The sequence below is a fragment of the Pleurodeles waltl genome, chromosome 6 (genome assembly GCF_031143425.1).
Source record: "Pleurodeles waltl isolate 20211129_DDA chromosome 6, aPleWal1.hap1.20221129, whole genome shotgun sequence".
Taxonomy (NCBI): domain Eukaryota; kingdom Metazoa; phylum Chordata; class Amphibia; order Caudata; family Salamandridae; genus Pleurodeles; species Pleurodeles waltl.
The window spans coordinates 714,922,884-714,950,793 of record NC_090445.1 but is presented as its reverse complement, the minus strand read 5'-3'; the positions used below and the strand labels follow the sequence as shown (position 1 = coordinate 714,950,793).

At 46.5% G+C, this 27,910-nt stretch overlaps 1 protein-coding gene across 13 annotated transcripts in view; it reads right to left on the bottom strand.

The window, feature by feature from the left end:
* Nucleotides 1-1,553: 1,553 nt before the first annotated feature.
* Nucleotides 1,554-27,910, bottom strand: part of LOC138300194 (fibroblast growth factor receptor 2) — a 126,530-nt gene continuing 100,173 nt past the window's right edge. For all 13 annotated transcript variants that reach the window (XM_069239211.1, XM_069239213.1, XM_069239214.1 and 10 more), the window contains 8 exons: nt 25,564-25,685; nt 24,055-24,165; nt 23,443-23,633; nt 18,345-18,467; nt 10,598-10,668; nt 8,938-9,075; nt 5,891-5,996; nt 1,554-5,127 (listed from right to left, as the gene is read on the bottom strand). In XM_069239211.1, coding sequence (XP_069095312.1) covers nt 4,963-5,127; nt 5,891-5,996; nt 8,938-9,075; nt 10,598-10,668; nt 18,345-18,467; nt 23,443-23,633; nt 24,055-24,165; nt 25,564-25,685 — 1,027 coding nt within the window. In that variant the 3' untranslated portion in view covers nt 1,554-4,962. The remainder of the gene's footprint in view (nt 5,128-5,890; nt 5,997-8,937; nt 9,076-10,597; nt 10,669-18,344; nt 18,468-23,442; nt 23,634-24,054; nt 24,166-25,563; nt 25,686-27,910) is intronic.

Below are 27,910 nucleotides of genomic sequence, written 5' to 3'. Positions count from 1 at the left end.
CTACGTTCTTGACAGGAATTCTACTTCTCTAATAACTTGAATACATTGTGTGACTTTTTTATTATTTGTCATGTATTCTGATGCCTTGGTTTGTTTCTTTGATATTTTTTTCGAGCGCCGTCAACGTGAATTCTGTTAAACTGTGGCATCTTACTAATAAACAAAATGTAAACAGCATTAAAAGCGCTTGACAACTTTGCATATTGCATGTCACAGCATATACATCATGCATTCATTAACAGGACAATTAATATAATTGTACGATGGAAGTCCCTTGCTTCATAATTGTGTTAAACCAAGTTAGCACTTTCTTTTACAATACTTCAATCAATCAAATGATTTTGACCCGTTTGTGGGAGTTATACGTCAATGAGTGATAAATGTTTCTAAATTAGATTTGGCAGAGTTTTCATTCAATTTCACAGACTTGAATAGGTTGCTATGGCCGCTCCTTAAATAAATGCTTTGATTCTGAGAGTGATGAGTTTCAATACTTTGTCACATCATTTTCTTCTGCACAGATTCAACGCATATTCATTATAGATTGCACATTGCAATGCATACTCAAATAACTAGTCAGCTCCTTGCTTTACACAATTAAGTTCACATTTACTAAAGATTTGTGCTGGCGCTCATCCTACACAATGCTATGCAAAAGGCTTTCAGGGTGATTTAGACTTTGGCAGAGAGAGAACTCAGTCACAATGGTGACAGAGTTCCCTCTCCACCAAACTGAAGGTCTGCCCACCTGACTTACAGTCAGGAGAATGTTAAGTATGTTAGTGACGGAGCCTACTCTACTTTTGTTGCGGACATAGTGCTCTGACAGCCTGACGAAGTAAGAGCCATGGTGGGTTCGGCCATTCGACCCCCGGCCCTATCTAGAGTGGGAAGTTGAGTGGCTAGTTTTCATTACTCTTTACCCTCATGAAGAAGCCTGGCAGCAATGGGCAGCAAAAATGTTTAAATGACCGACCCACCCACCCCCACACCATGAGACAAAACTTCAGTGGTATGGGATCACACTCAATACAAAATACCACTTTCAGATTTTGTTTACTAAGAAATTAAAACAAATTAAAAGTTTAAAGGGCTGCAGTCGTGTTTGATGGAGACATCTGTCAAATTTTCAACTCCGTGATAGGAACCACCAAGACAGCAGTTCCTGTCAATGAGGTAAATAACGACCTCTAAACTCTAAATCAGGCACTTTGTCTATTTAATAACCATGTAAAGTCTAGCATTCTCAGTGTTAAATTGAGTTGCACTGCATTAGTACCCACTAAAGCTATAGTAAATATGGTCCTTACTTTCAGTGCAGTTTTTAGTCTACTCAAGAGTTTTGTGTGGCAGTGATATTTCTTGCCTGCCTTGGCATTATTGTGATGGAAAGAGCTTTGGTTAGTAATCAGATACAATCCTAGGTACACTTGTGCCACACACCACATATTTAGAGCACAATCCCTCACTGCCCACACATGCCACCTGTGCAGAACCAGTGGGAGAGATAAGCTGGACTTGACGTCAAAAAGTAATAGTCTGAGGCGCAAATATTCTTTCCATAGAAACAATTTTATTGCCAGTACAAAAGTTAACAGATTTTAATACTTTGTTGTTTTAATTTCCAAACAGCTGCCCTGAGCAGGGAGAAAGAGAGATCCACAAGGGAGAAGGAGAGTTACATGGACCCAGGTAGGAGTGAGCTCCCTTCGGAATGCATGAGACCCACTAAGAATGGGAAGGAGTGAAACTCCATAGAAGTGCATGAGATCTGTGTGGGTGAAAGATGGGAAGTGCAAGGAACCAGTGATGAATGTGGAACTAAACTTTATGGGAGTGCATGGGAGCAGTGATGATGGGGGGGGCGGGGAAGGGCGAGACTTCATACAGGACAGTGATGATGGGGATGTGAGACATCATAGGAGTGCATGGGAGCAGTGGGGGGTGAAGCTTTGTGGGCATACACAGGATTAGTGATGAGGGGGAGCGAAGCTTCAGGCGGGACAGTAATGTGGGAGTGGGGCGTCATGAAGTCCACAAGACCACTGATAAAGGGGAGTGAGATGTCAAGGGAGTGCATGGGAACAGCGGTGAGGGGGGAGTAAAGCTTCATGAGAGTGCACAGGACCCGTGACGATGGGAGGGTGAGATGCCACAGAAGTGCATGCGAACAATGATGAGCGAGGAGTCGGACTTCATGGGGGTGCACAAGACTAGAGATGATGGGCAGGAGATGAGACTCAATTGGAGCGCACAAAACCAATTACCAGGTAGGATTAAGGCCAGAGATGAGAAAAAAGTACTTTTCAAGTGCATGGGACCAGCAGAGAATGAACATGTGACAGTCCACGGAAGTGAAAGTGCTTCAATGGTCAAAGACTGCATGAACTTTGGGTTGATCTAAGAGGTTCCATTGACGTGTACGTGGTCAGCGACGGGGACAGGTTCAGAGTCACAGGATGTGGGACCTGCTGGCAGGTGTGACTCCGTGGATCAGAAGCCGAACGGCCTATGGGTAGAATTAGGTTTCTTGGGTGTCTTGTGCTTCTGAAATTTTAGCAGACTGTGACCGCTGTGCTGGCCCCCCCCCCCAGCTTACCACCCCTGAAACACTTAATACTCACAACATATGCTGGCAAAGAGATTCTGGGGTGTCTGGGTGTAACCTGGGTTACTCACAATTAACCATAACTTAGTTTCACAACACTGCAGTTTCAAATGTGTGCTAGATTACTTTTTTGGCAGTGATCGGGATAGGCCAGCTCTTCATTACATTTTATTCCAGAGATGTTTCAGCACCATTAGCTGTATGGTTGGGTGAATTTCCTGTAATTGTCACACTGTGTGAACCCCTTACAGGGGACCCCACACCTAGAAACGGAAAGGGCAGTCCCACCCAAGAAGGCGAATTCCCACTACCTGCCAACATTCCTCTTGAATTAAGTTACATTACTTATTTAGGAGTTACAGCTTGATTTGCTTACTAAAAAGTCATACATAGTTCTCTTATCAAACAAGTCCAAACATTTGGAAGTTATTTTCAACTTTAACAAATAATGCAACATTTTTAAAACTCACAAATATGTTACCCAAAACGTTGCCAAACAAGTGTTTTTGCAGTTATATAAGTAATGTGTAGCTTCCGCACAAAAAAGTCAAAAGATGCATAAAGTTATTTATAACTTTTAACAAATCAACCCCATGGATTTTAAGTTTGTACGTGACGTTTATGCAAACAATTTCAACTTTTAAAAATCTCCAAAAAACGTTGATAACTTTATAAAAGTCAGTAGGGGTTAGTTAAAAAAAAGTACACATTTGTTTTATAAACTGTCCCCATGATAATATCAATCCTGCAGGAGGGAAGTAATCTATGGATAATCACATTTTCTCGAACATGGATGGTCAACGTTCCCCATTATCGCTTTTGGGTGGGAAATTCACCCCCCAGGTTAGGGCATACACAAGTCATTCTTCACAGCTTCCACTGGCTTCCTTGATACCAAGAGAGGTGGCTCACATCACCTCCCAACTTCACAAGGAACAAGGCGCAGCCCTTAAAGCAGTCATCAAAGGTAGACCCTATCAGTCTGCTGCCGAACATTCTCATATGGTACGAGACATCATTCACTTCATGAAGTACCCTTGTACCATCAGTAAGAGCACTCTGTCAATCAGCGCAAGATGACATTTGTTAGACCACAGAGATGTCACCCCCAGAAGCCTTTAACCTCCAGCCAACACAAGTCTAACAGAATAGGAGAGGTCAGCCGCCACCTACCACTGCAGCACATGGGATCGTTGATCACAATGAATTCAGAGGCCAGTGCCCCCTCCATACTGCACTTATGATACAAGTGCTCCTGGTACCTAACTATTTAAAGCAAGCATGGCTTTCGATGTTGCCAGTTTTGGTAGCTGAGGGTATGTGCAAAGAATCAACCACTGATCATTAACATTGAGTGCCTGAGTTTCCAAGCAAAGTGCCTCTTCCTGTGATGGGGTCAGAGGGCACCTGATGTCGTCTCTGCTGCCCCTCTGATGAAACGACACTTCAGGCTTTATGTGCAACATGGCAGTTTGAACACATTAGTAGGTCTCTCGGAAAGCGAAAAAGTAAGCTAGGTTCGCTGTCACCAGATATGACGAGAATGTCTTTCAAAAAACAGATAAGTCACTGTTAATCGTACCTTACTTAATAAATTAATTCGATACCGTTTTCCCTGAAACTAAAACCTGACATCTTTCCTTTCTTTCCAGAGAGGTCTAGGGAGGAGGGGTAGTTTGGGTGGGCGTGGAAAAATTTGCAAGGTGTTTGAGGAAGAAAGGGACTAAGTATGCCCCTCCCCACCCCATGTGCGCACTTAACACACTGGCTGTACTCCTCAAATGACTGTTAAAAAAGAATCTCCGAGATGCATTTTGAAATATCACTTTCTTTTAAATCAATACAAAAAATAATTCATTGTAAATATATAATATATATTTATACATATCTTGAGTATATTTACATACATCCAGCGCCATACTTTGCCTGTGCTCTGTGAGTGTGTGCTGGCATAGAATATCTCCCAAATCTTACATAATTCACAAGAAAGTCCCAGTCCGTATCTGCCTCCGGTGCAGCAGGCCTGGGCAACGCCCCGCTAGCCAGGACTTGGGGGCAAAGGCTGGAGCAGTCCGTCCGCCCTCTGAAGGGCGTCAGTCACCATCTTTTGGTGACGTTTAAGAGCTTGAAACAGTGGGGTGCAACCCACTAGTGGACTCTGTCCTCATCCCCCATATGTACAATCCAAGAAGCTGGGGGATCCATGGCAGAGGCTCCCACACTCCCTGGCTGTTGGAGGCACCACCAGGAAGTAAGAAGTTCCAAGTTAGTTTTCTTCTGTTTTTATATATTTTTTGGGCAAAAAATATATACGGTTCTTGGTGGGACGGGAAGTCTATGCTGGTTGTGTGGCCTCATGTTTTAATGGTGCCATTTGTGTGTTGGGATTTGGGAAGGCAAGGTTCATAGGACATTGGATCCGGGGAGAAGACAGAGTCGTCCCCAGAAGAGCAGGAACTTCTGGTGTCCGGATAGCTTGGCGAGTACTGCTCCAAGGGGTTGTTGAGGTCCAGGTACTCCTGTTGATGAGAATGAAAGAATGAGAAAAAATGAATGATTATTTCAGTCCCAATAAAACCAGTTGCTGCTTGCGCAGTCTGTGCTACAGCAGTGTGTGATGACTTCATAGAGGCAGAGTGATACAAAACAGGCCTAGTTAGCGTTTAATAACCTAATGAAAACCAACTGAAGAAAGGAAGTTTCTGAAAACACTGAAAAGAAAGCAAGTCAGATTCATGGAATGAAGGCTGCAAGAGAGGTGCCGATATCATAGAAAGTACTTGGGGATGGCCAATATGTGGTGTTCACCACAATTGTTCCAACGACGCATGATAAGTGTGTCTCAGGGATAGTGTGACCCATCTGTCACACTCTTCACGAGAGGATGGTGTGCATCACAGGGACTTGAATAATTATGTTACTAATTTTAAAGTGATGCTTTGGTTTCACTTGTGTCTCAGCGATGATGCGCGTCACTCACATCCTATAGATGATATATGTCAGCCATGTCCACAGCACTGTGTGTGTCACTTGTGCATCATTAGCATCTTAATGGATGTGTATGTGTCCCATGCTCTAGCTCAGGTGTGTGTGTGTGCTATTTTCCAGCCATAGTTTATGTTCATCAGTTACCACGGGTAGTGTGTCACTTTTGCCCCATGTAATGAGAGTGTAACTAGTGTCTCACATATTGTGTGTGCTGCTCTTGTATCATGGATGATGTGTGCCAGTGCTGCCACTCCGGGAGGTGGGTGACTTGTGTCCCAGGGAATGAACTCTCACCTCATTGGTCGTTTGTGTGAGGATTCGGTCTAGATCCTCAACAAGCTGTTTGAAAGTGGGTCTTTGCGAGGGCACAGCACGCCAGCAGTCCGTCATCATCGTGTACCTAGAAGAAAAGAAGAGCATAGAGTGACCCTTGGCTCAGCCTTCCTATCTTCTTCCCCACGCCCGAGTGATCTATCACTACAACATGGACAAGACTTCTATTTCCACATTGTTATATCGTCGGCCAAAAACCCTCATCTCAACCATCCTCTTAACCAGCTCATTCCCCTTCCAAACTATCATCTGTCCATCCGCCACTTCCTTTCTGCCTCGTGTTTCACATATAAAATAGATCCCTTTTTTCCTCCCGGTCTACTGTCCCTGCACACCCCATCAATATCTTCAGTTCAGTCCCCTCTCGCTGCCACCTCAGAAGCAGAGCTCTCTTCCTTCCTGAAAGAGACCACCACCTCTACAGCTCCTATGGACTCACTACCTACCTCTGTGATCACTGGGATATGTCCTCTCATTCTAACATGGTTATGGCCATGATCTAGAATGTTCTTGGTCGTCCTACTCTGAGCAGGGCATACATGCTACAATTCAACCTCTCCCTAAAAAAGCTTCTTTCAGTCTCTCTGTCCCTGCTGAGCCTGGTCCCTTCATCCTTCTTGACTCCCTAACTTATCAGCTATCATTGATGCCTGGTTTTAAATCTGTCATTTTTCACTTTCCGATCTGCGTTCTGTCCCACAGTGCATTACAAGAGCGTTCATTGTAACCAGCCCCATCTCAAACTCGCCTCTTCATGCATACCCCTATCAGCTGGGCTTGGAACTGCTGGGAAGGTTATTGTCATAAAAACACAGCTCTCTGGATGTTACCCTCTCTGCTCCCCTGTGCGAACCCCTCTACTCACTTCTACTCTGTGCCTTGGCCTGGTGAAACCTATCCATCTCCTCCTTTACCCTTTGGTGTCCCTAGTGGTTGTTTTAAGTCCTTCTGCTTTTCCGTGTGCACCTCTCCTTGAGCTGCCATTGACAAGTCTTGGATTCCTGACACTTCTTGGCTGATGGTTCACAACTGTTTTTTTCCAGCTCTTCATGGTAAATCTTGAGGCGTCTGGTACAATCGTAGATGTCTACTCACTTCATACATCCAAACCCACATACCCCTGAAAACCTGTTCTTATGCTCAAAAATCTGTGACTTTCTGTGATACCCCTCTGCCCATCCACCCAGCACCAGATTTTGTAATGAGTTTTCACCCATTCCTGGTCTTTTTCGTTCTCTTTTCTTCCACCTCCACATTCGACACCATCACTTTCACAATATTATTAAGATTCATCCCCTCTTTACCTTTCATGCTCCAAGATCTTCTTGTGCTTTGATTACTGCCCCTCTGATCTCACTCGGAGCTCCTGCCAGCTCCATGAGTCACCTCAAATCTAATCTTTAATACGGACTTCTTTTTCTTCTCAAGCTCCTATTCCCTCCAGTATCTTAGTTGCCCTGATTTTGCTTCATTTGCTCCACTTTCCCTATCGACAACAGTATTTCCACTGTATAATATTAAACTGTACTCAGGGTGTGGCTCTACCCTGCCATTCCTGATAACCATTGATGGTCACCCTCTCCCAATTGGCTACGCGTTCAAAATCCTACCAATAGACCCTACAACACCATACCCCCTCTTCCGGGTCTATTACTTCTGCCATTGTGCCACTGGTATATGGAACCCAGTACCATGTACTCATTCGCATCCTATCAACCTTCTCTGAAATGTTATCACCTTCCAGTCACCTTTCTTGACCAAATTCCTCCTCTGATGTAATTCTTGCTTCTCTCCCCCTCCAATATTACATTTAAATTGTACTTACTCATGATATAAAATGTTTTATGTGAAAGTGATGAATAAATACTAATGAGTGAATACCCCTGACCTCCCACAGCTGTTACCTGCATCGCTGCATACCTATGCAGTGACATGTAAATTATCAAATCAAGGCACCCAATCAACTGCTCCGGGAGCATGTACCAGCATGCGGCTGTGTATTAGGCTTTCTTCCCACTGAGTCACTGTCATCTGATATCCTCCTTCCTCTCAGGGTAACAGACACCTGAAGGTTCTACTTCAAACCGCATCTGATGGCCTTCTTCCCTTTAGCAGCATTGGTCAAATGTGGGCGTTCCTCTCACAAGGCCATGGACAAGATGTACCTTTTAATTGTTCTGTGCTACTGGTCTCTATACCCTCAGGGTCGACGACAGCTGAAAGCCTTCATTTCCACTCGACCACAGGTACCTGATCTCTGTCCCAGTCACAGGCATGTGGTCTTCCCTCCAAATCAGGCACATCTTCTAGTCTTCCAACAGTTTGCTTTACTACTTTAGGTCAGTTTGTTGTCAGGCATCAGGGTAAATCTCTTGGTCAGAGGCACCTCTGGATCAGTGGTAACTTGGAAGCTTCCACTCCCCTCGGTCACTGGCATCGTGTTTCCTTTCCTGTTTGAGACATGGCTTCCTCCTGGTCCATGGCACCTAAAGGTCCTCTCCTCCCTAATCTGTCACCTACATTGGAATCGTGACACTGGGTCATGCCCCCCCCCCCAACCCGGTCTCCCTGGTCAGTGGATCCTAGACTTCCAAAGTTAGAACAGTCTGTTCCGCTGTCAGGGGTTCTTGGTCTTGCCCACCTCTTTCTGTTATTGGCGGTCATTTTCCACAAAGGGCAGTGAAAACTGGCCCTACATTCACCCAGGTTAGAAATATTTGGGCTTTTTCCTTCTTTCAGGGTCAGTGTGCATCTTGTTCCACCCCTGAGTTAGTGACACCTGGTCTTGCTGAGTCTGTGGTATCCAGTGTCTCTGAGTCTGTCGCAACTGGTCTCACACTGAGACAGTCAACTGCCACCACCACATCAGCATCATTGGCACCTGGCCCCTCCCAGAGTCAATTTCAGCTGTTCTCTCCTAAAAAAAACACAACTAGGTCTCCCCAGACACTCTAGCAATCCCTGACTAAACTACACCAGTTGAGCAAGCAAACAGCATGGATCCTTACAGCTCATTGGTGCAGTTGCCAGGTTTGTCCATTCGGTGGCCTTCCTTAAGGAGCTTGAAAAGTTCTTCCACAGGAATTCCTGGGTATGGAGAACCCCCCAGTGTGAAGATCTCCCACATAAGCACGCCAAAAGACCATCTGCAGAGAAAAAGAGAGGAAAGAGACTGGCGTTAGATGAGGGACCTGTTGAGCACAGCGCGACCCTAGAGAACAAGATAAAGCAGGGAAAAGGAACACAACATCACAAAGCCAGTTCTGATTGAGAAATTGCCACACTCCAAAGACTGAAAGGCACAAACCCCTTACCACCAGAGACAAGGACATTTTGGTAGGATGTTTTCAACCATCCATCTAAACTGCCTGTGCTCTTAACACCTCTTCTTGTTCCAGGCCCAACACTGCTGTTCACACCTTGCAACAGTGACTACTCTCACCTCAGCACTGGTCTTTCAGTTAATTTTCTCAAAATATAGAGTTTCTCCCATATCTTACATAATTCACAAGAAAGTCCTAGTCCAGTCAACAAGGCTTCCCATGCAACGTCCCATCACTGTTCTTCTGAATATGGAGGCAAAATCCTAAGCCCATAAGTGCCTGTGCAGAAGCTACTACCACTTAGTGGCACTTACATAGAGGAAGCATAGTGGGTTGTCTTGGTCCTCGATGTGGCCCATCGAAACCTCATGAGTTTTCTATAACTGCTCTCTGAAGCATTAGCACAGGGCTTACCACACCCAACCAAATCTTCATCTAAGGGCCGTCCGGGATACCAGCACATCTCTGCAAAGAGCGACTGAAAGGAGCAAGGATTGCTATGCATTCCACCTCAAACCTAAACAGATGCCATCCCATTGCTAAAAGACTTCTCTAGTGTGTGAGCTATCATTTCTTCCTTCACCTCACAGCCCCAGCAATAATACATTCAGAGATGCTTTCATAGCTTCCGAAGATTAAACACATGCAAATGCGAATCACACAATGTGCTTCAGGAGCTACCACCAATATCCCTACTCTACAAGGACCAAACCGAGGAGTCTTCAGCCTTGTGAGCCCCATTGCACAGCCACCCCACACCCAAGAGATACTCAACAAAGATTTAAAAAAGCAGCATGACTCCTTTTCTATGCGCAGACACCCCAGGGAACCCCCCCCCCCCCCCCCCCCCCGTTACCACTGGTACTCTCCAGTGATTCCCAGACTAATGAAGCAATCATCACCTCGTGGATTCGTGACATGTACTGGTTTTGAGCTTGCCAAGAAAACCAAAACTGAGAGCACTCACGCACAGACACAGCCCCAGACAATCCCCATTCGTTAAAAATAGGAGCAGACACAGGAGAGCGCGCCCATGGATTAGGTCTGCCCACCAGGAAGAGGGCCACATTCTGTCTGCATAAGACCTTGGGGAAAGGCGGATGCATGGCAGACCGTGGGGACTTCCGCTCGGACTCAAGGGTTTTAGCGTTTGGGTCCCACTGACGTGCTTTGAAGTCGAGCAGATTAGTAACGGGGCATTAGGTAGCAGTCTAGCAGAAAATCATGGCCGTCTAAGCGCGGCACCCCCGGTGCGTGTGCGCAGTCCGTATGGGCACCCTGTCATGTCTGCCCTGGTGCTTTTGTTCTTTCAGTCGGCGATTACAGAGCGTAAGGAGTTGCGTACACGTCACTCTGATGTGTGTAGACTCTGTCAAACAGCGCCTCGGGAGCCATCCACTTCACGGGGAGCCGGCCCTGCGGAGGAAGGGAACAAAGCAGCGCTGTTTACCATAACTTCGACAAGTGCGCCAGGCCTGCGCCCTCACAGAGCAGCTAAAGCGATGGGCTGCCCCATGGAAGCCACACGAAGCCATGGCTGCTCGTCATACCTCGTGCAGAGGGCAGTCGAAACAGGTGAACAACACAATGCAGCCGTGTAGCGCGCTAGGGCGTAGCTTCATTCAGCAAGATTGTGAGGGGTGGGGGGAGCGTCAGATTTCCCAGCAATCACACTCTGGTATCTTGATAAAACACATTATATGAGAAGCAGGTAATGAGGGGCATGAGAGGTGGTAGAAAGAGAGAAGGGCGGATTTTTAGGGGCACTTAAAACACAAAAATTTTCAAACTAATCAACATTTGTTAAGACCTTCGAAACAGGGACGAGTGTGTCTGCTTTTGTCAGTGTGGACATGTAAAATCCCATGTGAAAAAAAGCGACCAACTGAAAGCACTTGTACTCAACTATTTACAAAGGAATAACATTTTCAGGAGAGGGGTGTAACACTCCAAACATGCCTCCTGAAGACAGGCCCCTGATAGCGCGACTCAAAGGGCCCAGAAGGCATACATCACAAGCTGCTAAAGCAAGGGACAAATGCACCAACCCAATGTGTCTTTTTACCATACGATCAACATGGGCATCAGATGCAACCTTAAAGCGGCCTAGCCAACAGCACTGCATCAGAGATTAAACAGCAACAGCACAGCAGTGGTCACCACAAGCTTGTCAAAACAAACGGCCACTCCACGGACATGGGAGTAAAAAAATGGCTTCTTAACAACATTTCAACAATTTTTCTCAAGTAACTGAAACAAAGTACTACAGCCAGAAAGATAAAACCTCTCAATAACACTAGTGGGCAGAGGATTGCTGTATTCACATGGCGGCTGAAGGAAGGGCAGCTACTTACAATAACACAGTTAGAGCACCAGGCCTAGAGCTCTAGAAAGCAGACAGGAAGAGAAACTGCACCATGAACACAGAAAAAGAATAAATAATGAAAATGTCACTTACCCAGTGTACATCTGTTCGTGGCATCAGTCGCAGTAGATTCGCATGTTCTGCAATAGCTCGCCATCTGGTGTTGGGCCGGAGTGTTACAAGTTGTTTTTCTTCGAAGAAGTCTTTCGAGTCACGGGACCGAGTGACTCCTCCTTTTGTCTCCATTGCGCATGGGCGTCGACTCCATCTTCGATTGTTTTTCCCCACAGAGGGTGAGGTAGGAGTTGAATTGTAGTAATAGTGCCCATGCAATGGAGTGACTAAGTATGCACTTATTTAAGGTTGAGATGATACATATATAAATAATTGAAGGTAACTTCCAAACTGCTACAGGCTCCCGGGGAGGCGGGTGGGCACATGCGAATCTACTGCGACTGATGCCACGAACAGATGTACACTGGGTAAGTGACATTTTCAGTTCGATGGCATCTGTCGCTGTAGATACGCATGTTCTGCAATAGACTAGTAAGCAGTTATTTCCCCAAAAGCGGTGGATCAGCCTGTAGGAGTGGAAGTAGTCTGAAATAATGTCCTTAATACAGCTTGACCTACTGTGGCTTGTTGTGCGGATAACACGTCTACACAGTAATGCTTGGTGAATGTGTGAGGCGTAGACCATGTGGCTGCCTTACATATTTCTTGCATTGGGATGTTTCCTAGAAAGGCCATGGTAGCACCTTTCTTTCTGGTTGAGTGTGCCCTTGGTGTAATGGGCAGCTGTCGTTTAGCTTTAAGGTAGCAGATTTGGATGCATTTAACTATCCATCTGGCTATACCTTGTTTTGAAATTGGGTTTCCTGCATGAGGTTTTTGAAATGCAATAAAGAGTTGTTTAGTCTTTCTGATGTTCTTTGTTCTGTCAATGTAATACATTAATGCTCTTTTGACATCTAATGTATGTAGTGCCCTTTCAGCTACGGTATCTGGCTGTGGAAAGAACACCGGAAGTTCCACTGTTTGATTTAGATGGAACGGTGAAATAACCTTTGGCAAAAATTTAGGATTGGTCCTTAGGACGACTTTATTTTTGTGTAGTTGTATAAAAGGTTCCTGTATAGTAAACGCCTGAATCTCGCTTACTCTTCTCAGGGAAGTAATGGCGATGAGAAATGCCACCTTCCAGGTTAGGAACTGTATGTCGCAGGAGTGCATGGGTTCAAAAGGTGGACCCATAAGTCTAGTTAGGACAACATTTAGGTTCCATGAAGGAACAGGTAGTGTTCTTGGTGGTATAATTCTCCTAAGGCCCTCCATGAATGCTTTAATGACTGGTATTTTATATAGGGAAGTTGAATAGGTAGTCTGCAGGTATGCAGATATTGCTGCAAGGTGAATCTTAATGGAAGAGAAAGCTAGGTTAGATTTTTGTAAGTGAAGCAAGTAACCCACTACATGTTCTGGAGTTGTGTGTAATGGTTGTATTTGATTAATATGGCAGTAGCAAACAAACCTCTTCCATTTACTTGCATAGCAGTGCCTGGTGGATGGCCTTCTTGCTTGTTTTATGACTTCCATACATTCTTGGGTAAGTTGTAAGTGCCCGAATTCTAGGATTTCAGGAGCCAGATTGCTAGATTCAGCGATGCTGGATCTGGGTGTCTGATCTTTTGGTTGTGCTGTGTCAACAGATCTGGCCTGTTGGGCAATTTGATGCAGGGTACCACTGATAGGTCTAGCAGCGTTGTGTACCAGGGTTGCCTTGCCCAAGTTGGTGCTATCAATATGAGTTTGAGTTTGCTTTGACTGAGTTTGTTTACCAGGTAAGGAAGGAGAGGGAGAGGAGGAAAAGCGTAAGCAAATATCCCTGACCAGTTCATCCATAGGGCATTGCCTTGGGATTGTTTGTGTGGGTATCTGGATGCGAAGTTTTGGCATTTTGCGTTCTCCCTTGTCGCAAACAAGTCTATCTGAGGTGTTCCCCAGAGTTTGAAATAAGTGTTCAGTATTTGGGGGTGAATTTCCCATTCGTGGACCTGTTGGTGATCTCGAGAGAGATTGTCTGCGAGTTGATTTTGTATCCCTGGTATAAACTGTGCAATTAGGCGAATTTGGTTGTGAATTGCCCAATGCCAAATTTTTTGTGCTAACAGGCTTAACTGCGTGGAGTGCGTCCCTCCCTGCTTGTTTAGATAATACATTGTTGTCATGTTGTCTGTTTTGACGAGAATGTATTTGTGAACTATTATTGGTTGGAAAGCTTTTAGTGCTTGAAAAACTGCAAGAAGTTCTAGGTGATTGATATGCAGTTTTGTTTGATGTACGTTCCATTGTCCTTGTATGCTGTGTTGATCGAGGTGTGCTCCCCACCCTGTCATGGAAGCATCTGTTGTTATTACGTATTGTGGCACTGGGTCTTGGAAAGGCCGCCCCTTGTTTAAATTTATGTTGTTCCACCACAGAAGCGAGAGGTAAGTTTGGCGGTCTATTAACACCAGATCTAGAAGGTGACCCTGTGCTTGAGACCACTGTGATGCTAGGCATTGTTGTAAGGGCCTCATGTGCAGTCTTGCGTTTGGGACAATGGCTATGCATGATGACATCATGCCTAGGAGTTGTAATACCATCTTTGCTTGTATCTTTTGTGTTGGATACATGCGTTGTATGATGGTGTTGAAATTTTGAATTCTTTGTGGACTTGGAGTGGCTACTCCTTTTGATGTGTCTATTATGGCTCCCAGGTATTGTTGTACCTTGCGTGGCAGAATTTTGGATTTTGTGAAATTGACGGTGAACCCTAGTTTGAAGAGGGTTTGTATGATATGATTCGTGTGATTTGAGCACTCTATTAACGAATGGGCCTTGATTAGCCAGTCGTCTAGATATGGGAACACATGTATTTGCTGTCTTCTGATGTGTGCAGCGACTACCGCTAGACATTTGGTAAAGACTCTTGGTGCGGTTGTTAATCCGAAAGGCAGTACCTTGAATTGGTAATGTATTCCTTTGAATACAAACCTTAGGTATTTCCTGTGCGATGGGTGTATTGGTATATGGAAATAAGCATCCTTGAGGTCTAAAGTTGCCATGTAGTCGTGCAGCTTTAGCAATGGCAATACTTCTTGTAGTGTGACCATGTGGAAGTGGTCTGATTTGATGAAAGTGTTGACTACTCTGAGGTCTAGGATTGGTCTCAGTGTTTTGTCCTTCTTTGGTATCAGAAAGTACAGTGAGTAAACTCCTGTGTTTATTTGTGTGTTTGGCACTAATTCGATTGCATTCTTTTGCAATAGTGCCTGCACTTCTATCTCTAGGAGATTGGAATGGTGTGTTGTTAAATTTTGTGCTTTTGGTGGTATGTTTGGAGGGAACTGTAGAAATTCTATGCAGTAACCATGTTGGATAATTGCTAGAACCCAAGTGTCTGTAGTGATTTTCTCCCATGCTCTGTAATAATGACCTATTCGTCCCCCCACTGGTGTTGTGTGGAGGGGGTGAGTGACATGTGAGTCACTGTTTAGTAGTAGGGGTTTTGGGGCTTTGGAATCTTCCTCTATTTCTAGGGAATTGCCCTCCTCTATATTGTCCCCGAAAACCTCCTCTATACTGTCCTTGGTAACTGGACGGTGTGGCTTGTGAGGTGCTGGCTTGTGTGCTTTGACCCCGAAACCCCCCTCGAAAGGGCGTTTTACGGAATGAGCTGTAATTCCCTCTGCTCTGCGGGGAGTAGAGTGCGCCCATGGCTTTGGCAGTGTCCGTATCTTTTTTGAGTTTCTCAATTGCTGTGTCCACTTCTGGACCGAACAGTTCTTTTTCATTAAAAGGCATATTGAGAACTGCTTGTTGAATCTCTGGTTTAAATCCAGACGTTCGGAGCCATGCATGCCTTCTGATAGTTATAGATGTATTAATTGTCCGTGCAGCTGTATCTGCAGCGTCCATGGAGGAGCGGATCTGGTTGTTGGAGATGGCCTGTCCCTCCTCAACCAATTGTTTTGCCCTATTTTGGAAGTCTTTGGGCAGATGTTCAATGAGATGTTGCATCTCGTCCCAGTGGGCTCTGTCATAGCGCGCAAGTAGTGCCTGGGAGTTCGCGATGCGCCACTGGTTTGCAGCTTGTGCTGCGACTCTCTTACCAGCTGCATCAAACTTGCGGCTTTCTTTATCTGGGGGTGGTGCATCTCCAGATGTGTGAGAGTTGGCCCTTTTTCTAGCTGCTCCTACAACAACAGAGTCTGGTGGCAGCTGTGTTGTGATGAAAGCCGGGTCCGTAGGAGGCGGCTTATACTTTTTTTCCACCCTTGGTGTGATTGCCCTACTTTTGACCGGGTCCTTAAATATGTCTTTTGCGTGCCGGAGCATACCAGGGAGCATAGGCAGGCTTTGGTAGGAGCTGTGGGTGGAGGAGAGTGTGTTGAACAAGAAATCATCCTCGACCTGTTCTGAGTGGAGGCTTACGTTGTGAAATTGTGCTGCTCTAGCCACCACCTGAGAGTACGCGGTGCTGTCTTCTGGTGGAGATGGTTTTGTAGGGTATGCCTCTGGGCTGTTATCTGACACTGGGGCGTCGTATAGGTCCCATGCGTCCTGGTCTTGGTCACCCTGGCTCATGGTGGTGTGAGCTGGGGAGTGTGATGGCGTTTGTGCTGGTGAAACGTTAATCACGGGCGGAGGAGAGGGTGGTGGTGTAACTCTTTTCACCACTTTTGGTTGTGGTGCTTGTTCCGTCTGGAACTCCAACCTTCTCTTTCTCCTAATGGGGGGAAGGGTGCTTATTTTCCCTGTCCCCTGCTGAATGAAGATACGCTTTTGCGTATGGTCCGCATCAGTTGCTTGTAGCTCTTCCTCAAACCTATGCTTCTGCATTTGGGAGGTTAGCGAGTGCTCTTCTGTATAAGAGCCTGAAGCTGGGTCGCTTGCAGTTTGTTTCGGCATCGAAACTTTGTCTGCGTGTTTTTTCGGCTCCGAGGTGACTTTTTTCCTTTTCGGGGCCGAAACCTCTCGGCGTCGATCTGTTTCGGTGCCGCTGTCTCGGCGTCGAGCCGTGTCCACACCGGCATCTCGGTGTCGAGGCTTCTCTCCAGCACTTTCTCAGTCCCGAGAAGGCTGCGTGCCGGTGTCTCGACCGGAGTCGGACGATCTCGGCACCGTTTGGGCCTTTTTCGGTGCCGACGGTCGGTCACCGATTTTATGGGTTGAGCCATGGCCTGGTGGCAGTGGCGTCCCCTGGGCCTTGTAAATGTTTCTTTGTGTGGTTTTCGACGTCTTACTCACGGTTTGTGTATCGTCGAATCCTTCGGAGTCTGAGTCTTGGATCGAGAAGGTACCTTCCTCTTCCTGTTCCTCGAACTCCCGTCGGGCTGTCGGTGCGGACGCCATTTGAAGTCTTCTGGCTCGACGGTCTCGGAGTGTTTTTCGGGACCGGAACGCACGACAGGCCTCGCAGGTGTCTTCGCTGTGCTCAGGTGACAGGCACAGGTTGCAGACCAAGTGTTGGTCTGTGTAGGGGTATTTATTGTGGCATTTGGGGCAGAAACGGAAAGGGGTCCGTTCCATCGGCGTTCCTCAGCACGCGGTCGGGCCGACCAGGCCCCGACGGAGGATCGAAAAACTACCCCGAAGGGCACCGGAGCTCTTCGATCTTCGATGCGGTGTTGAATGTAAGTACGCCGATCCCGAACGCAACAATACCGACGAAAATCTTCCGAAATTAACTATTTTTTCTGTTCCGAAACTCGGAGCGACAGGAACACGTCCGAACCCGATGGCGGAAAAAAAACAATCGAAGATGGAGTCGACGCCCATGCGCAATGGAGACAAAAGGAGGAGTCACTCGGTCCCGTGACTCGAAAGACTTCTTCGAAGAAAAACAACTTGTAACACTCCGGCCCAACACCAGATGGCGAGCTATTGCAGAACATGCGTATCTACAGCGACAGATGCCATCGAACATACAGTTTTACCTAACCCAGCACCAGGCTTCAATAAAGGATGACGACAAGGAAAGCAACAAAATACCAACCACTGTGCGCCCTACCTGTAGAAATGGCAGTTACCAGACCACTGCCTTCATAGACATACTGGGGTGCAGAACAACAACAAAATGGCAACAAAGCACAACTCCTTATAGTAGTTAAACAAAGGAGTCAAACCTGCAGCTTTTCAGTGCAGCTGAATCAAGATAGAGTAGGAGGTGTGAAACTAAACAATAGTGCTTGGCCAATTCCTTTACAGTGCAACAAAGACAGGTAACACAACACTAGACTTCAGTGGAGTTAAAGGCATGCATTGAGACCAGCTAGTGTGGGATACAAGCATATTAGAACACCAGATCATGGAAAGTTATATGTACATCAAGGCAACGACCTGGTCTTGTTTAAAGCTACAGGCAAATCTTGATATCAGAAGTTAATAGAGATGAAATTATGTTGGGCACCAAAAGCACTGCAGTCACCCACAAAGCTGCAGGTCAGTCACATCGGTGCTTTCAGAGGACATTTACGTTATTAAACGAGACTCCAGTAAAGTTGCAAACGTGAAACACAAGAAATGCAATAGTTTCCAGTGGAGCTGCCAGTATCACAGTTCTCTAAATATGCAAGTATGTCATGACACTGGAGCTTTGAGCAACACTTGCTACAAATCCCTGCATCGCAGATTAACCATAGAACCTAAATCCAACTCACACGTCACTTGAGACTCAACTCACATTGGTTGTTTTTTTGTAGTAGTCGATGTTGTTGATGTCTCTGGCCAAACCGAAATCTGCAATTTTCATGACATTGGTTTCTGTCACCAAGACATTCCGAGCTGCCAAGTCCCGATGGATGCACTGCAGAGGGAGAGACCAAGGCGGACAGTGAAGAAGGGGTACAGCGAGAAAGGGAACTATGAAATGTACTCTCAAGATACCATCCAACAGTGTCCTTGTAAAACCGGCAGAAAGCAGGCATCTGAGCCAGTGGAAAAGGGTAACACGTACTATACTCACTTGTTGGATTTTTTAGTTTTAGGAACAAAATGCAATAGAATATGTCTGAATGTTCCAAGTTAATCATTAGTGAAATCTAAGACTTCTAAAAAGACCAACCATGGTTGCAACAAGGGACAGCAATTATAGCCAGTGGTCGCAGTTGTGACAGCTGGCCTCCTTCATGGCAACTTGCTGTTTGTTGGAAATGTCCCTTTCTTCAGCGTTATCCCCAAACTTTCTGCCTTTCTCCTCCTGCTTTTCAGACCCTCTTTCTGTTGGCTTTAGGACTCTAGGCACTTTACCACTGCTAATCAGTGCTAAAGGTCACGTGCTCTTCCCCTAAAATTTGGTATGATTGTCTTACACCTGTTTGGCATATTTCATTTACGTGTAAGTCCCTTGTAAAGTGGTATACCATATACCCAAAGCCAGTCAATTAAATGCTATAATTGGCCTGCAGAGCTGATTGTGCCACCCACAAAAGTAGCCTTTCAAACTGGTCTCAGGCCTGCCACTGCAGTGCCTGTGTGTGCAGTTTAATGCCACATTGATTTGGCAATTCAAGCTAATTGCCAAGGCCTACACTCTCCTTCATTACACCTAAGTCACCCCTAAGGCAGTCCCTAGGTAGCCCTATGGGCAGGGTGCTGTGCAAGTAGAAGGTAGGACATGTACCTTTATGTTTTACATGTTTTAGTAGTGACAAACAGCCCATTTCGTTTTTCACTACCACGAGAGCTGCTTCTCTCATAGGCTAACATAAAGAATTCCCTTATATATTTTTAAGTGGTAATCTCTGATGTGAGATAAATGGCATGGGCATGTTTGGCATGTCTGGAATGGTAGAGAAAAATCCTGCTTACTGCTGTATTTGGATTTTACATTACTGTTTCAGAAATGCCACTTTAGAAAGTGGGGATTTCTCTGATGCTTATAACTCAGTGTGCCTTGCAGCCTGACTCCAATCCATGTCTAGGGCAGAGTGACAGCTACACTTTGTGAATACTTGCTAGACAGCCATAACACAGGAGGGGCTAGGTGTGACAAAAGAGGAGTCTGCATCCACACTGCATACTAATAGTCTTCCTGGGCTGGGGAGAGGTAGGGTCGTTCACACCTTACATGTCAATAGGCTGTGTCCTTCCCTGACACAATGGGCTGATTATCGCCTACTGATGTCTGGAGATACGGCTGGGTTGGAATGGGGTTGTGTTTCACTTGAAAGGGTTCCTTCTAAGTCACCCCATGAACAAATACATTTTTTTAGTATAAGTACAGGGGCTCTGACCCCATGATTTTAGAGCACTTTTGGGAACTGGGACTGAACATCTGTCAGAAGGACTGCTGGACTGCACAAAGGACACATCTGGACTGCTCTTCTGTTGTTGCACTGCTGTCTGGCATTAAGGACTCACTAGATTACTTTTCTGCTGGTTGACCTGCTGCCAGCTGCTCCCTGACTCTGTTCTTCCAAGGCACTGGGGTGCAGACAAAAGGGACCGCCATTGGAACTACCCACTTGGTTGGGCTGCGAAAAGGACTGTCACCTTGTTACAGGGACCCTGATGTCTTGGTCTGCCTGCTACCCCTTCTATGCCCTCTGCCCAGAGTTCGCCAGGGCGTGGTTGGCCTGACCCCCACTCCTGTAATTTCAGGGCCCTAATAGATTGCCTGGAACCCCCTCTGCTGTGGGACCATACCCGGTGGAGGTCCAACAGCAGTGTGTTAATTGGGGAGCCGTAATTGCCTACTACTCACTATAATTCCCCAGGCCAGCTCAGGGCAAGCACTGCTTCATTGTACTAGATAGCGTGTGTCGAGCGCTTCTAGCTTCAGAGACAGCGGCAGGTGCTTCCCTCAAGGCAGGCCATCCAGCAAAGGAAATTATGACATGCAGTAGTCCTGAGCAGGGTGTTGTGCCAAGGCACCCTCCCCTGCCAGCACTGTTGTAGCAGGAAAGAAGCTGTCAGGTGGTTGCTAGGCAATGGCGCAACACCTCCAGCCCTGTGGGTCTGCATGATAGAGACAGTCACCTCAGATCACCGAGGCCGCTGGGCTCCTCTCTTCTCCTGAGGTATTCCTGTCCAACGAGGTCCAGTATGGAGTGCAGCCGCACCCCTCTTTGGAGCGGAGGAGGTGGGTCCCATCCCCAAGGGCACCGGGGTCCCTACAGAGCCTTCCCCTACCAGCTGTACCGGGTTCCATGGGAAGTTGCCCTTCCTTCATTCTGGCCACGGTGGAGCCAGAACGGTCTACCTGCCTTTGCCCGCGGTTTGTGTCGTTCTCCCACTCTTCCTCGCGTGGGACCGCTCCCCGAGACAGGTTTTACATACAAGGAATTCCACTTGTGGCAGAGTGCACCATGTAATACCTTGCCCTAATCCATCTAATAGATGTGCAAATACTCTAGCAACACACCCTCCGATATCCACTACACACTCAGTAGTGGACGCCCAGAGGACCTGCTGTAATTGCCCTGCTAGGAGCACGGGTGTCCTAGTGCCCAATAAGTGTATGTAGAGATTTGTGTGTCTACATGGCCATGGCACATTATGCATGCTAACCTTTGGAGATTGATGTATTTTACCCACTACCCATTGCATTTTAGGTGTTTTGGGAAGTTATATGGTCATTAATATATCCTCTGGCTCAGAGGTACAATGTGACACATAGGCTCCTGTGTTATGTAACAAACTACTATATTTCCTGGCATACAAATTCAGTGATGTTAGGGAGTAACTGATGAATCCTGCACTCATGTGGTACTGTCTGTGATGATACTTATGCTTTATTACTTCATGTCCCACTGTGGATATGGGGGGGGTTTCTGATTCCGCACAGTACAGTATCGATGGATCATGTCACTTTGGGTGATATCTAAATGCAATATAGGAACATATTTGTTTATATAATTCCATGTGACGTCCCTTTTATGGTGTAGTTATTGTGTCACTGGTGTGTGTGTGCAGTGCAAACGCTTTACACATGACCTCTGGAGAGAAGCCAGACTGCTGTGCCAAGCTACCAGGGGTGAGCGCAGGTTATCTTTGGTGTGTCATTTACTTGCCCTGACTAGAGTGGTGGGTCCTGCCTGGCTTAGGTGCATATCCTTGCCAACAAGAAACCCAATTTCTAACACTACCCCTAGTCTCAGTGTCATGAAAGTAGCAGTAAGAACAGAGAAGATCTTGGGCTTCAGAAACCCTGCTTATTTTCAGTAGGTTCTACTCCTTGCCAATCCACTGACCCCTTAACAGCAACAAGAAGGCTACTAAGTGGCTACATGTGGAGGAAGAGTTCAAGACTGTGAAGTAGAGTATCAAGGGGTGCAGGATGTCACTTCCATGTCCCTAGCATTTTAGTAAACGGACATTCATATTTAAAATTGTGGAGAATTCCATATTCAAGGAGCAGGAACAAAAGCCCCACTAGCGCCTCTGCTTTTGTTCTGCAGCTAGGATGAACCGAAGCTCCTGTGAATATTGCAAGACATTATTGTGGCACCCAAGCCATTGTGCCAAAGCTTCAGGCACAAGGACCTACAATTTTCAGCATCCAAACTTCTTTATCTGACTGATAGATCGCTTCATCTAGACCTGAGGGAGCAGACTAGGAATGGGATCCATGGGTCTTTATGTCAAGAAACTGGAAGTGACACAGCCAGAGGCCTAGCAAGTGTGTGGATAATCCTAAAGAATTCTGAGCAAATGGCCTCCTCACTGCTTAGATAGTAATATAGAATGATAATTCTTGTGCTGTGGGCCCTGCCTACTAAGTAGGTCACAGTGGATCTGCCCCTGCTGCATTAATGACTGCTGCGCCTCAGGGTGAAGGGATGATCTCTATGCTATTGTACTTGTTTCTTTCCTTAAATATTCTAGACCTCAGGTCCAAGAAGGATGGGTGCCTCCTTCCTCCTCTTAAATGATGATGGGTGGGGTAGGGTGGTTTCTTGGAGACAGCTGTAGGGGTCTTTTGTGAAGAGGCTTCAGGAGCTGTCCTACAGGTGATGCAGAGTTGTGGTTGGGAGAGTATGATGTCTTTGGTAATTGAATTTTCATCTATTCTCCATTGAGAATGGCCCAGAGTGTATGCTTCTAGGACCCCTTTACCTCAAAGAAGCATCTTAGAGGTGGTGGTAATTGAGATGCCTGTACACCCGCGGTTGTGAGCTACTGAGAGCCTGATGGACCCCCTGGATGCAGGTCCCCCTGTTTCCAGGTCCATTATTACCTACAATTTGGGGTCTGTCCATAGAACAGGGCCAAGAGCCCCCCAGCATGGTGGCAGTCTGGTGGAAGCTGCTCATGTTTTCAGAGTGGAGGTGTTCAGGTTTGTCAATGGCTGTAGTCGGGGTCAATGTTTTACTGCAGATAAAGTATTGTGCAATTCTAATCCCACTTCCTAACACTCTACTTGAGTAGTTGTGTGCAGCATTTTTCATATAATCAGGATTTGTGAAATCAAATATTTACCCTTCAGTAATATTTCTGATTATACCACTTATTTAACTGTGTGTACCTTTCTCAACCCAGAGGCAGGCCAGAAGCCTCTTGCGGGTGCAAGGGTGTATACATACTCCTGGAACCTGAAATGTTCAGGAGTACATAAACAGTTTGCACAAGTGGCTCCTTGAGAGTGAGGCTATTTTTCACCTTAGGGACTGCACCTTGGAACAAAAGGGTGCGTAGTCTTCTTACCCCATGGCACTCCAGAACATACATGCACAGTGACAAATCCATATTGGAAAGGACAGGAGTGGTCAGGTTAACAGCTTGACAAGTTCAATGCTATCATACACACTCATAAAAGGGGAGCATGCCCAACTCCTCACCTTCTGGGATGCTAGGTACTCCATGCCCCTGGCGAGTTGGTACGTGCAAGACACTAGGTCCTTGAAGGTCATCTGCTCTTCAGGAATTCTGTTGATGTCAAACGAGTACTCCATGCCAGGTGGGCGGCGGGTGCGCAGGTACTCACGCAGGTTCCCCTTGGAAGCATATTCGACTATCACATACAGTGGGCCTAAGAAACAATGAATAAGGTTCTTGTTAACAGTCTCAATGTGGCGAATAAACAGTCAGGAGAAAATTAGCATTTTAGGACAATAGCAGATCACATGAACAAGCACACCTAGTTTGGTGCATGTAGGTAATTGGGCACATTACCATACAATCAGGTCCGATGCACAGACTGTTGCAGGTTCATATGACAGAAGTAGAGGCGCGAGCAGAGAAAAGTAGTTCTTGGAAGAACTGTGACACTGGCAGTAGCTCAAGACATGAATTAATTTGAAGCACACTTTGCCATAGTCCTTGCCGCAATGTCTTTCTACTGTAGCCAGAAGAGTGATCGCACCTGGTAGGCCCGTCCGTGAAATTAACGTATGCTATGATCCTGGGTTTATGATTTAAGAGCTAAACTCCATGGAGCGAGCCTGACTTACCATCTTGGGTGCACGCTCCAAGAAGATTGATGATATTTTTATGCTTTCCGATCATCTTCATCATTTCCATCTCAGACACCAGATCAGAAAGATCCTTCTCAGTTGCATCGTCTGTGGAAGGAAAAGGAGAGGGTCAGTGATGACATTCTGCACAAGAGGGTGTCCTTATCACTCCACGCTGCAAAGAGTGCATTAACAGCGAGCATACCAGTAGCATGGTGTGTCCCAATCTTAGACCCAAGTCCCTGCTGCCACATGGTGAGCCTTAACGTTCCTACCCAGTTATAACAACTACTCCTTTTAAAATACTTTTTTTGTGGTTTTAATGGGTGAGGTAACCCTTCAGGCTAAATTGTTCTAGAAGATTAAACAAAATCAGGATACACTTGTGTTTTTTCAAACAAACTCCATAAAAATGGATTGACTATTCAAAAAGAGACGACATACTTACCTAGTCTGCATCAGATCGGCCATAGTGAATAAAATACACACTAATACCAAGAAAAACAGACAGAAGAAGAGAATAACAGAATGACACAAAGAAAGGAAAAGAAATGAAGAGGAAAGGCTGTCAAAGGAAGAGAGACACAAGAGATGGAGACACTAACAGGGAGAGAAATAGAGAGACACAGAGGCACTGAAAGTGGAAATCCAGCTGGCCACCTTACCTCCATGCCGACATAGGGGGACAGCATCTTTAAGTTGCTCCCCTGCTAGACCAGGATGGGCAGTATGTCCTAGTAGGGCTACCATAGCTCCTCTCCCTCTGCTTATTGCCTCACAGCGTCACAGTGTCAGAAATGGGGGGGTGAAGGCCACAGGGTGGTCAGCAAGTAGGGCATGGCCTCTTTTGTGCTCAACATCTGGTGGTGATCCATTTTAGTAGCGTTCAATATTTGAGCAGTGATCAGATCAGAAATTTTGAGCACGTGGTGAGGTTTCGTTGAGATGTGAACCTGGGGTTTGCATACTCCAGGCACCTAAGGGGCACCCATTGATCCCCCAACCACAGCCCCGGTGGCTGGGTCTAGAGGTGCAACGTGTGTCTTTCACCCCCACCCCAACGCCACCACCACCGCATCCCTCAGTACAACTGTGCTCTTCGCTGCTAAAAGGGGGAGGGGGTTAGGGTTATTAGTGGCAGAGTGCATGTGTGGTGACATAACGTCCTGGGGGTGGTGCCTGGAATGCAGTGACCATCCAAGGGGCATGAGCAGATTTTCGCGCGCCACAAGGATTAGCAGTGGATAAGCGAGGGAGCCATTTTTGGTGCACAAAAAGGGGATGGTGTCAGAAAGAACCTTCATGCAACTTTTCAAATGCTACACCAAAATACAAACTAAGCCATTCTACTGCCATAAACGTCTGTCCCGTCTTCCTATCTGAGCCCTGGAACACATCACTGTCAAGATTGTTAATGTATTCATGTCAACCCCGGAGGTCAGCTATGTGACCTCTGAACCCAGGTCATGACAAGGATCAGCTGGCAGCGACGGCCTGCCTCCATACCTTTCAGCATCTTTACTGCCACGGTCACTGCATCTTTGGGCCGGTCCTTGTCGATGCCTACCGCCTCTGCCATCACCACCTGCCCGAAGCAACCTTCGCCCAGGGGCTTCCCCAGCGTGAGCCTGTGGAGAAAAAGTCTGGTCAGCCACTCAGGAGAGGGACGGCACAATAGCCTCGACAGAGTCGGAGGGTGTGGAGGACATGGTGAGCAGGTGAGTCACAGCGGACACAGAGGATGTATCAGCACAAGGCACGGCTGCAAGAGACAACCACAGCAGAGCGAGAGCGCCCACAAGCCAAGATGGAGAGACAGGAGGTGCATCAGGTATGGCGGGGAGAAGGTGACATTGAGAAAAGAAGACGCATCAGTGCTGACGGACAGGGAGGGGCACGTCAGACACTGCAGGGAGAGAGGACACGTAGCAGAAGGGAGGGAGGCATCACGCCTAATGCAGAAAGAAAACACACCCCTCTCACCTATAATAGTTTGGAGGTTGACCAAATGACATAAATCTCTTTATGTGTTGTGCATAATTCAGCCACACTGAGCTCGACTCTGCTCAGTATCTTGCTTGCTTTTTTTACAACGTGGAAGTTAACCATAGCCATTTCTCCAATGATGTTGACCTAATGCATTCACGTATTACTCGTTACTTGTTAAATCAGGTTTCTGCAATGGCAAACGGGGGAGCAAGTCAGGCACTAAAGGGGGCATCGGCCACCAGGAATGGAAGGAGTACATCCTACAGGTGACGGTTGGCAGTGAGAACACAACAAAGGGAGGGCACATCCGACGTGGTGGGAAACAACAGCAGACATCAGCCACAAGCAGTAGGACACGTCGGCCATGATGGGGAACCAGGGTGCACATAAGCACCGCAGACGGAGAAGACACGTCATCCATGGTGGGCGCATCATACATTGCAGCCACTGGAAGACGGCACTTGGCATGGGAGAGGAAGTGCAAACGAGCAGATAGCCATCTCTGAGAGGGCGCACAAGCCATACTGGGCAATCACAGGAATTATCAGCCACTGTGGAGAGAGAGGGCAGGGTGCAGATGAAGAGGAAACTTCAGACATGAAGGAGGAAATCAACTTTTCTAGAAGAGAACAAGTGGGCATGGATCATCATAGACAGAGTGAGAGAGGGGCCAGGATGAGCACAGAGGGAGCGTGGCATTCAGTGAAGAGAGAAGTGGCTCGTTGACCATGTAGGGTCAGTGTCCGTCCGCTATCCTGAGCGGAAAACAAAGCCACATCAGTTAGAGAGGGCAATTACATCACTGCGGTCAGAGAGTATCCACATGCCAGCAGCCATAGAGAGAGGGCAAATGGGCCATGGAGGGAATATCAGGTACCAGACAGAGAGGGGCATGTCAGCCACGACAGGCAGAAAGCGAGCACATGTCAGTCCCTATGGAGGAAGTAGCCAAGCATAATTGCAAAACAAGGTAAATGGCCCCATTCAGCATGCCCAATCCATCAGTGACCTTCTCCGGTCCAGGCCTCAACGTCCCTCAACATATCGGTCCACACTATCCAGGTACCTCAACATCAACCATCTCCTCATGCACTGAATAATTGCAAGAGAGATTCTGAGATCTTGTACCAAGGAATGAACCATAGCCTTTTGACCACTGGTAACCATGGCCAAGTAGCAGGAATGGATATGTTATGGAAGGGGACCTCAGAACATTGTGTAATAAAGCTGTCCCTTTCCAATGTGTCAACAACAACCAAACTTTAAGAACTTTTAGGTCAAGAAGTGTCAAAAGATACATCTTAAGATAGGACTGCAGTGAATACGCGCATTTTTGGTCAGAAAGAGGGACATTTTCTCAATTACAAATAACACATTTTGAAGATTTTATTTTTCTGTTACACAGTTGCTTGTCAGCAGAACAGCCATTGACACAAATTCTGCACTTGAATCCCTGGCACATGCTCTCTTATCTCCCAGCACAAAGGTAGAGATGGCACCACACGTGCTGACAGTAGTGGTCCAATACACTTCACTTCTGTTAACTAGTGCTAATGACTGAGCTTTTACCAACAGACATTGCCATGATGATTGAGTCAGTTGTGTTCTGCGCTCAGGCATAGTGAGAAGTTTTGTGATTGAAAGTAGTGCACCGTCATCCAATTACAAAGTGATGAACAGCAGTGTATTCCCTGTGCCGCGTGAGTATATCACCACCCTTGATTCGTGACGGGCTCTGGGGCTAGTGTACACGATCCCTGCACACATTTGGTAATGCAAGTTCTGCTTTGAGTCTGGCTCTGTCACTGACATTTAGACCCTCAACTAGTACTTCCAAAACACAAAGACGTCGAGCCAGGACAAA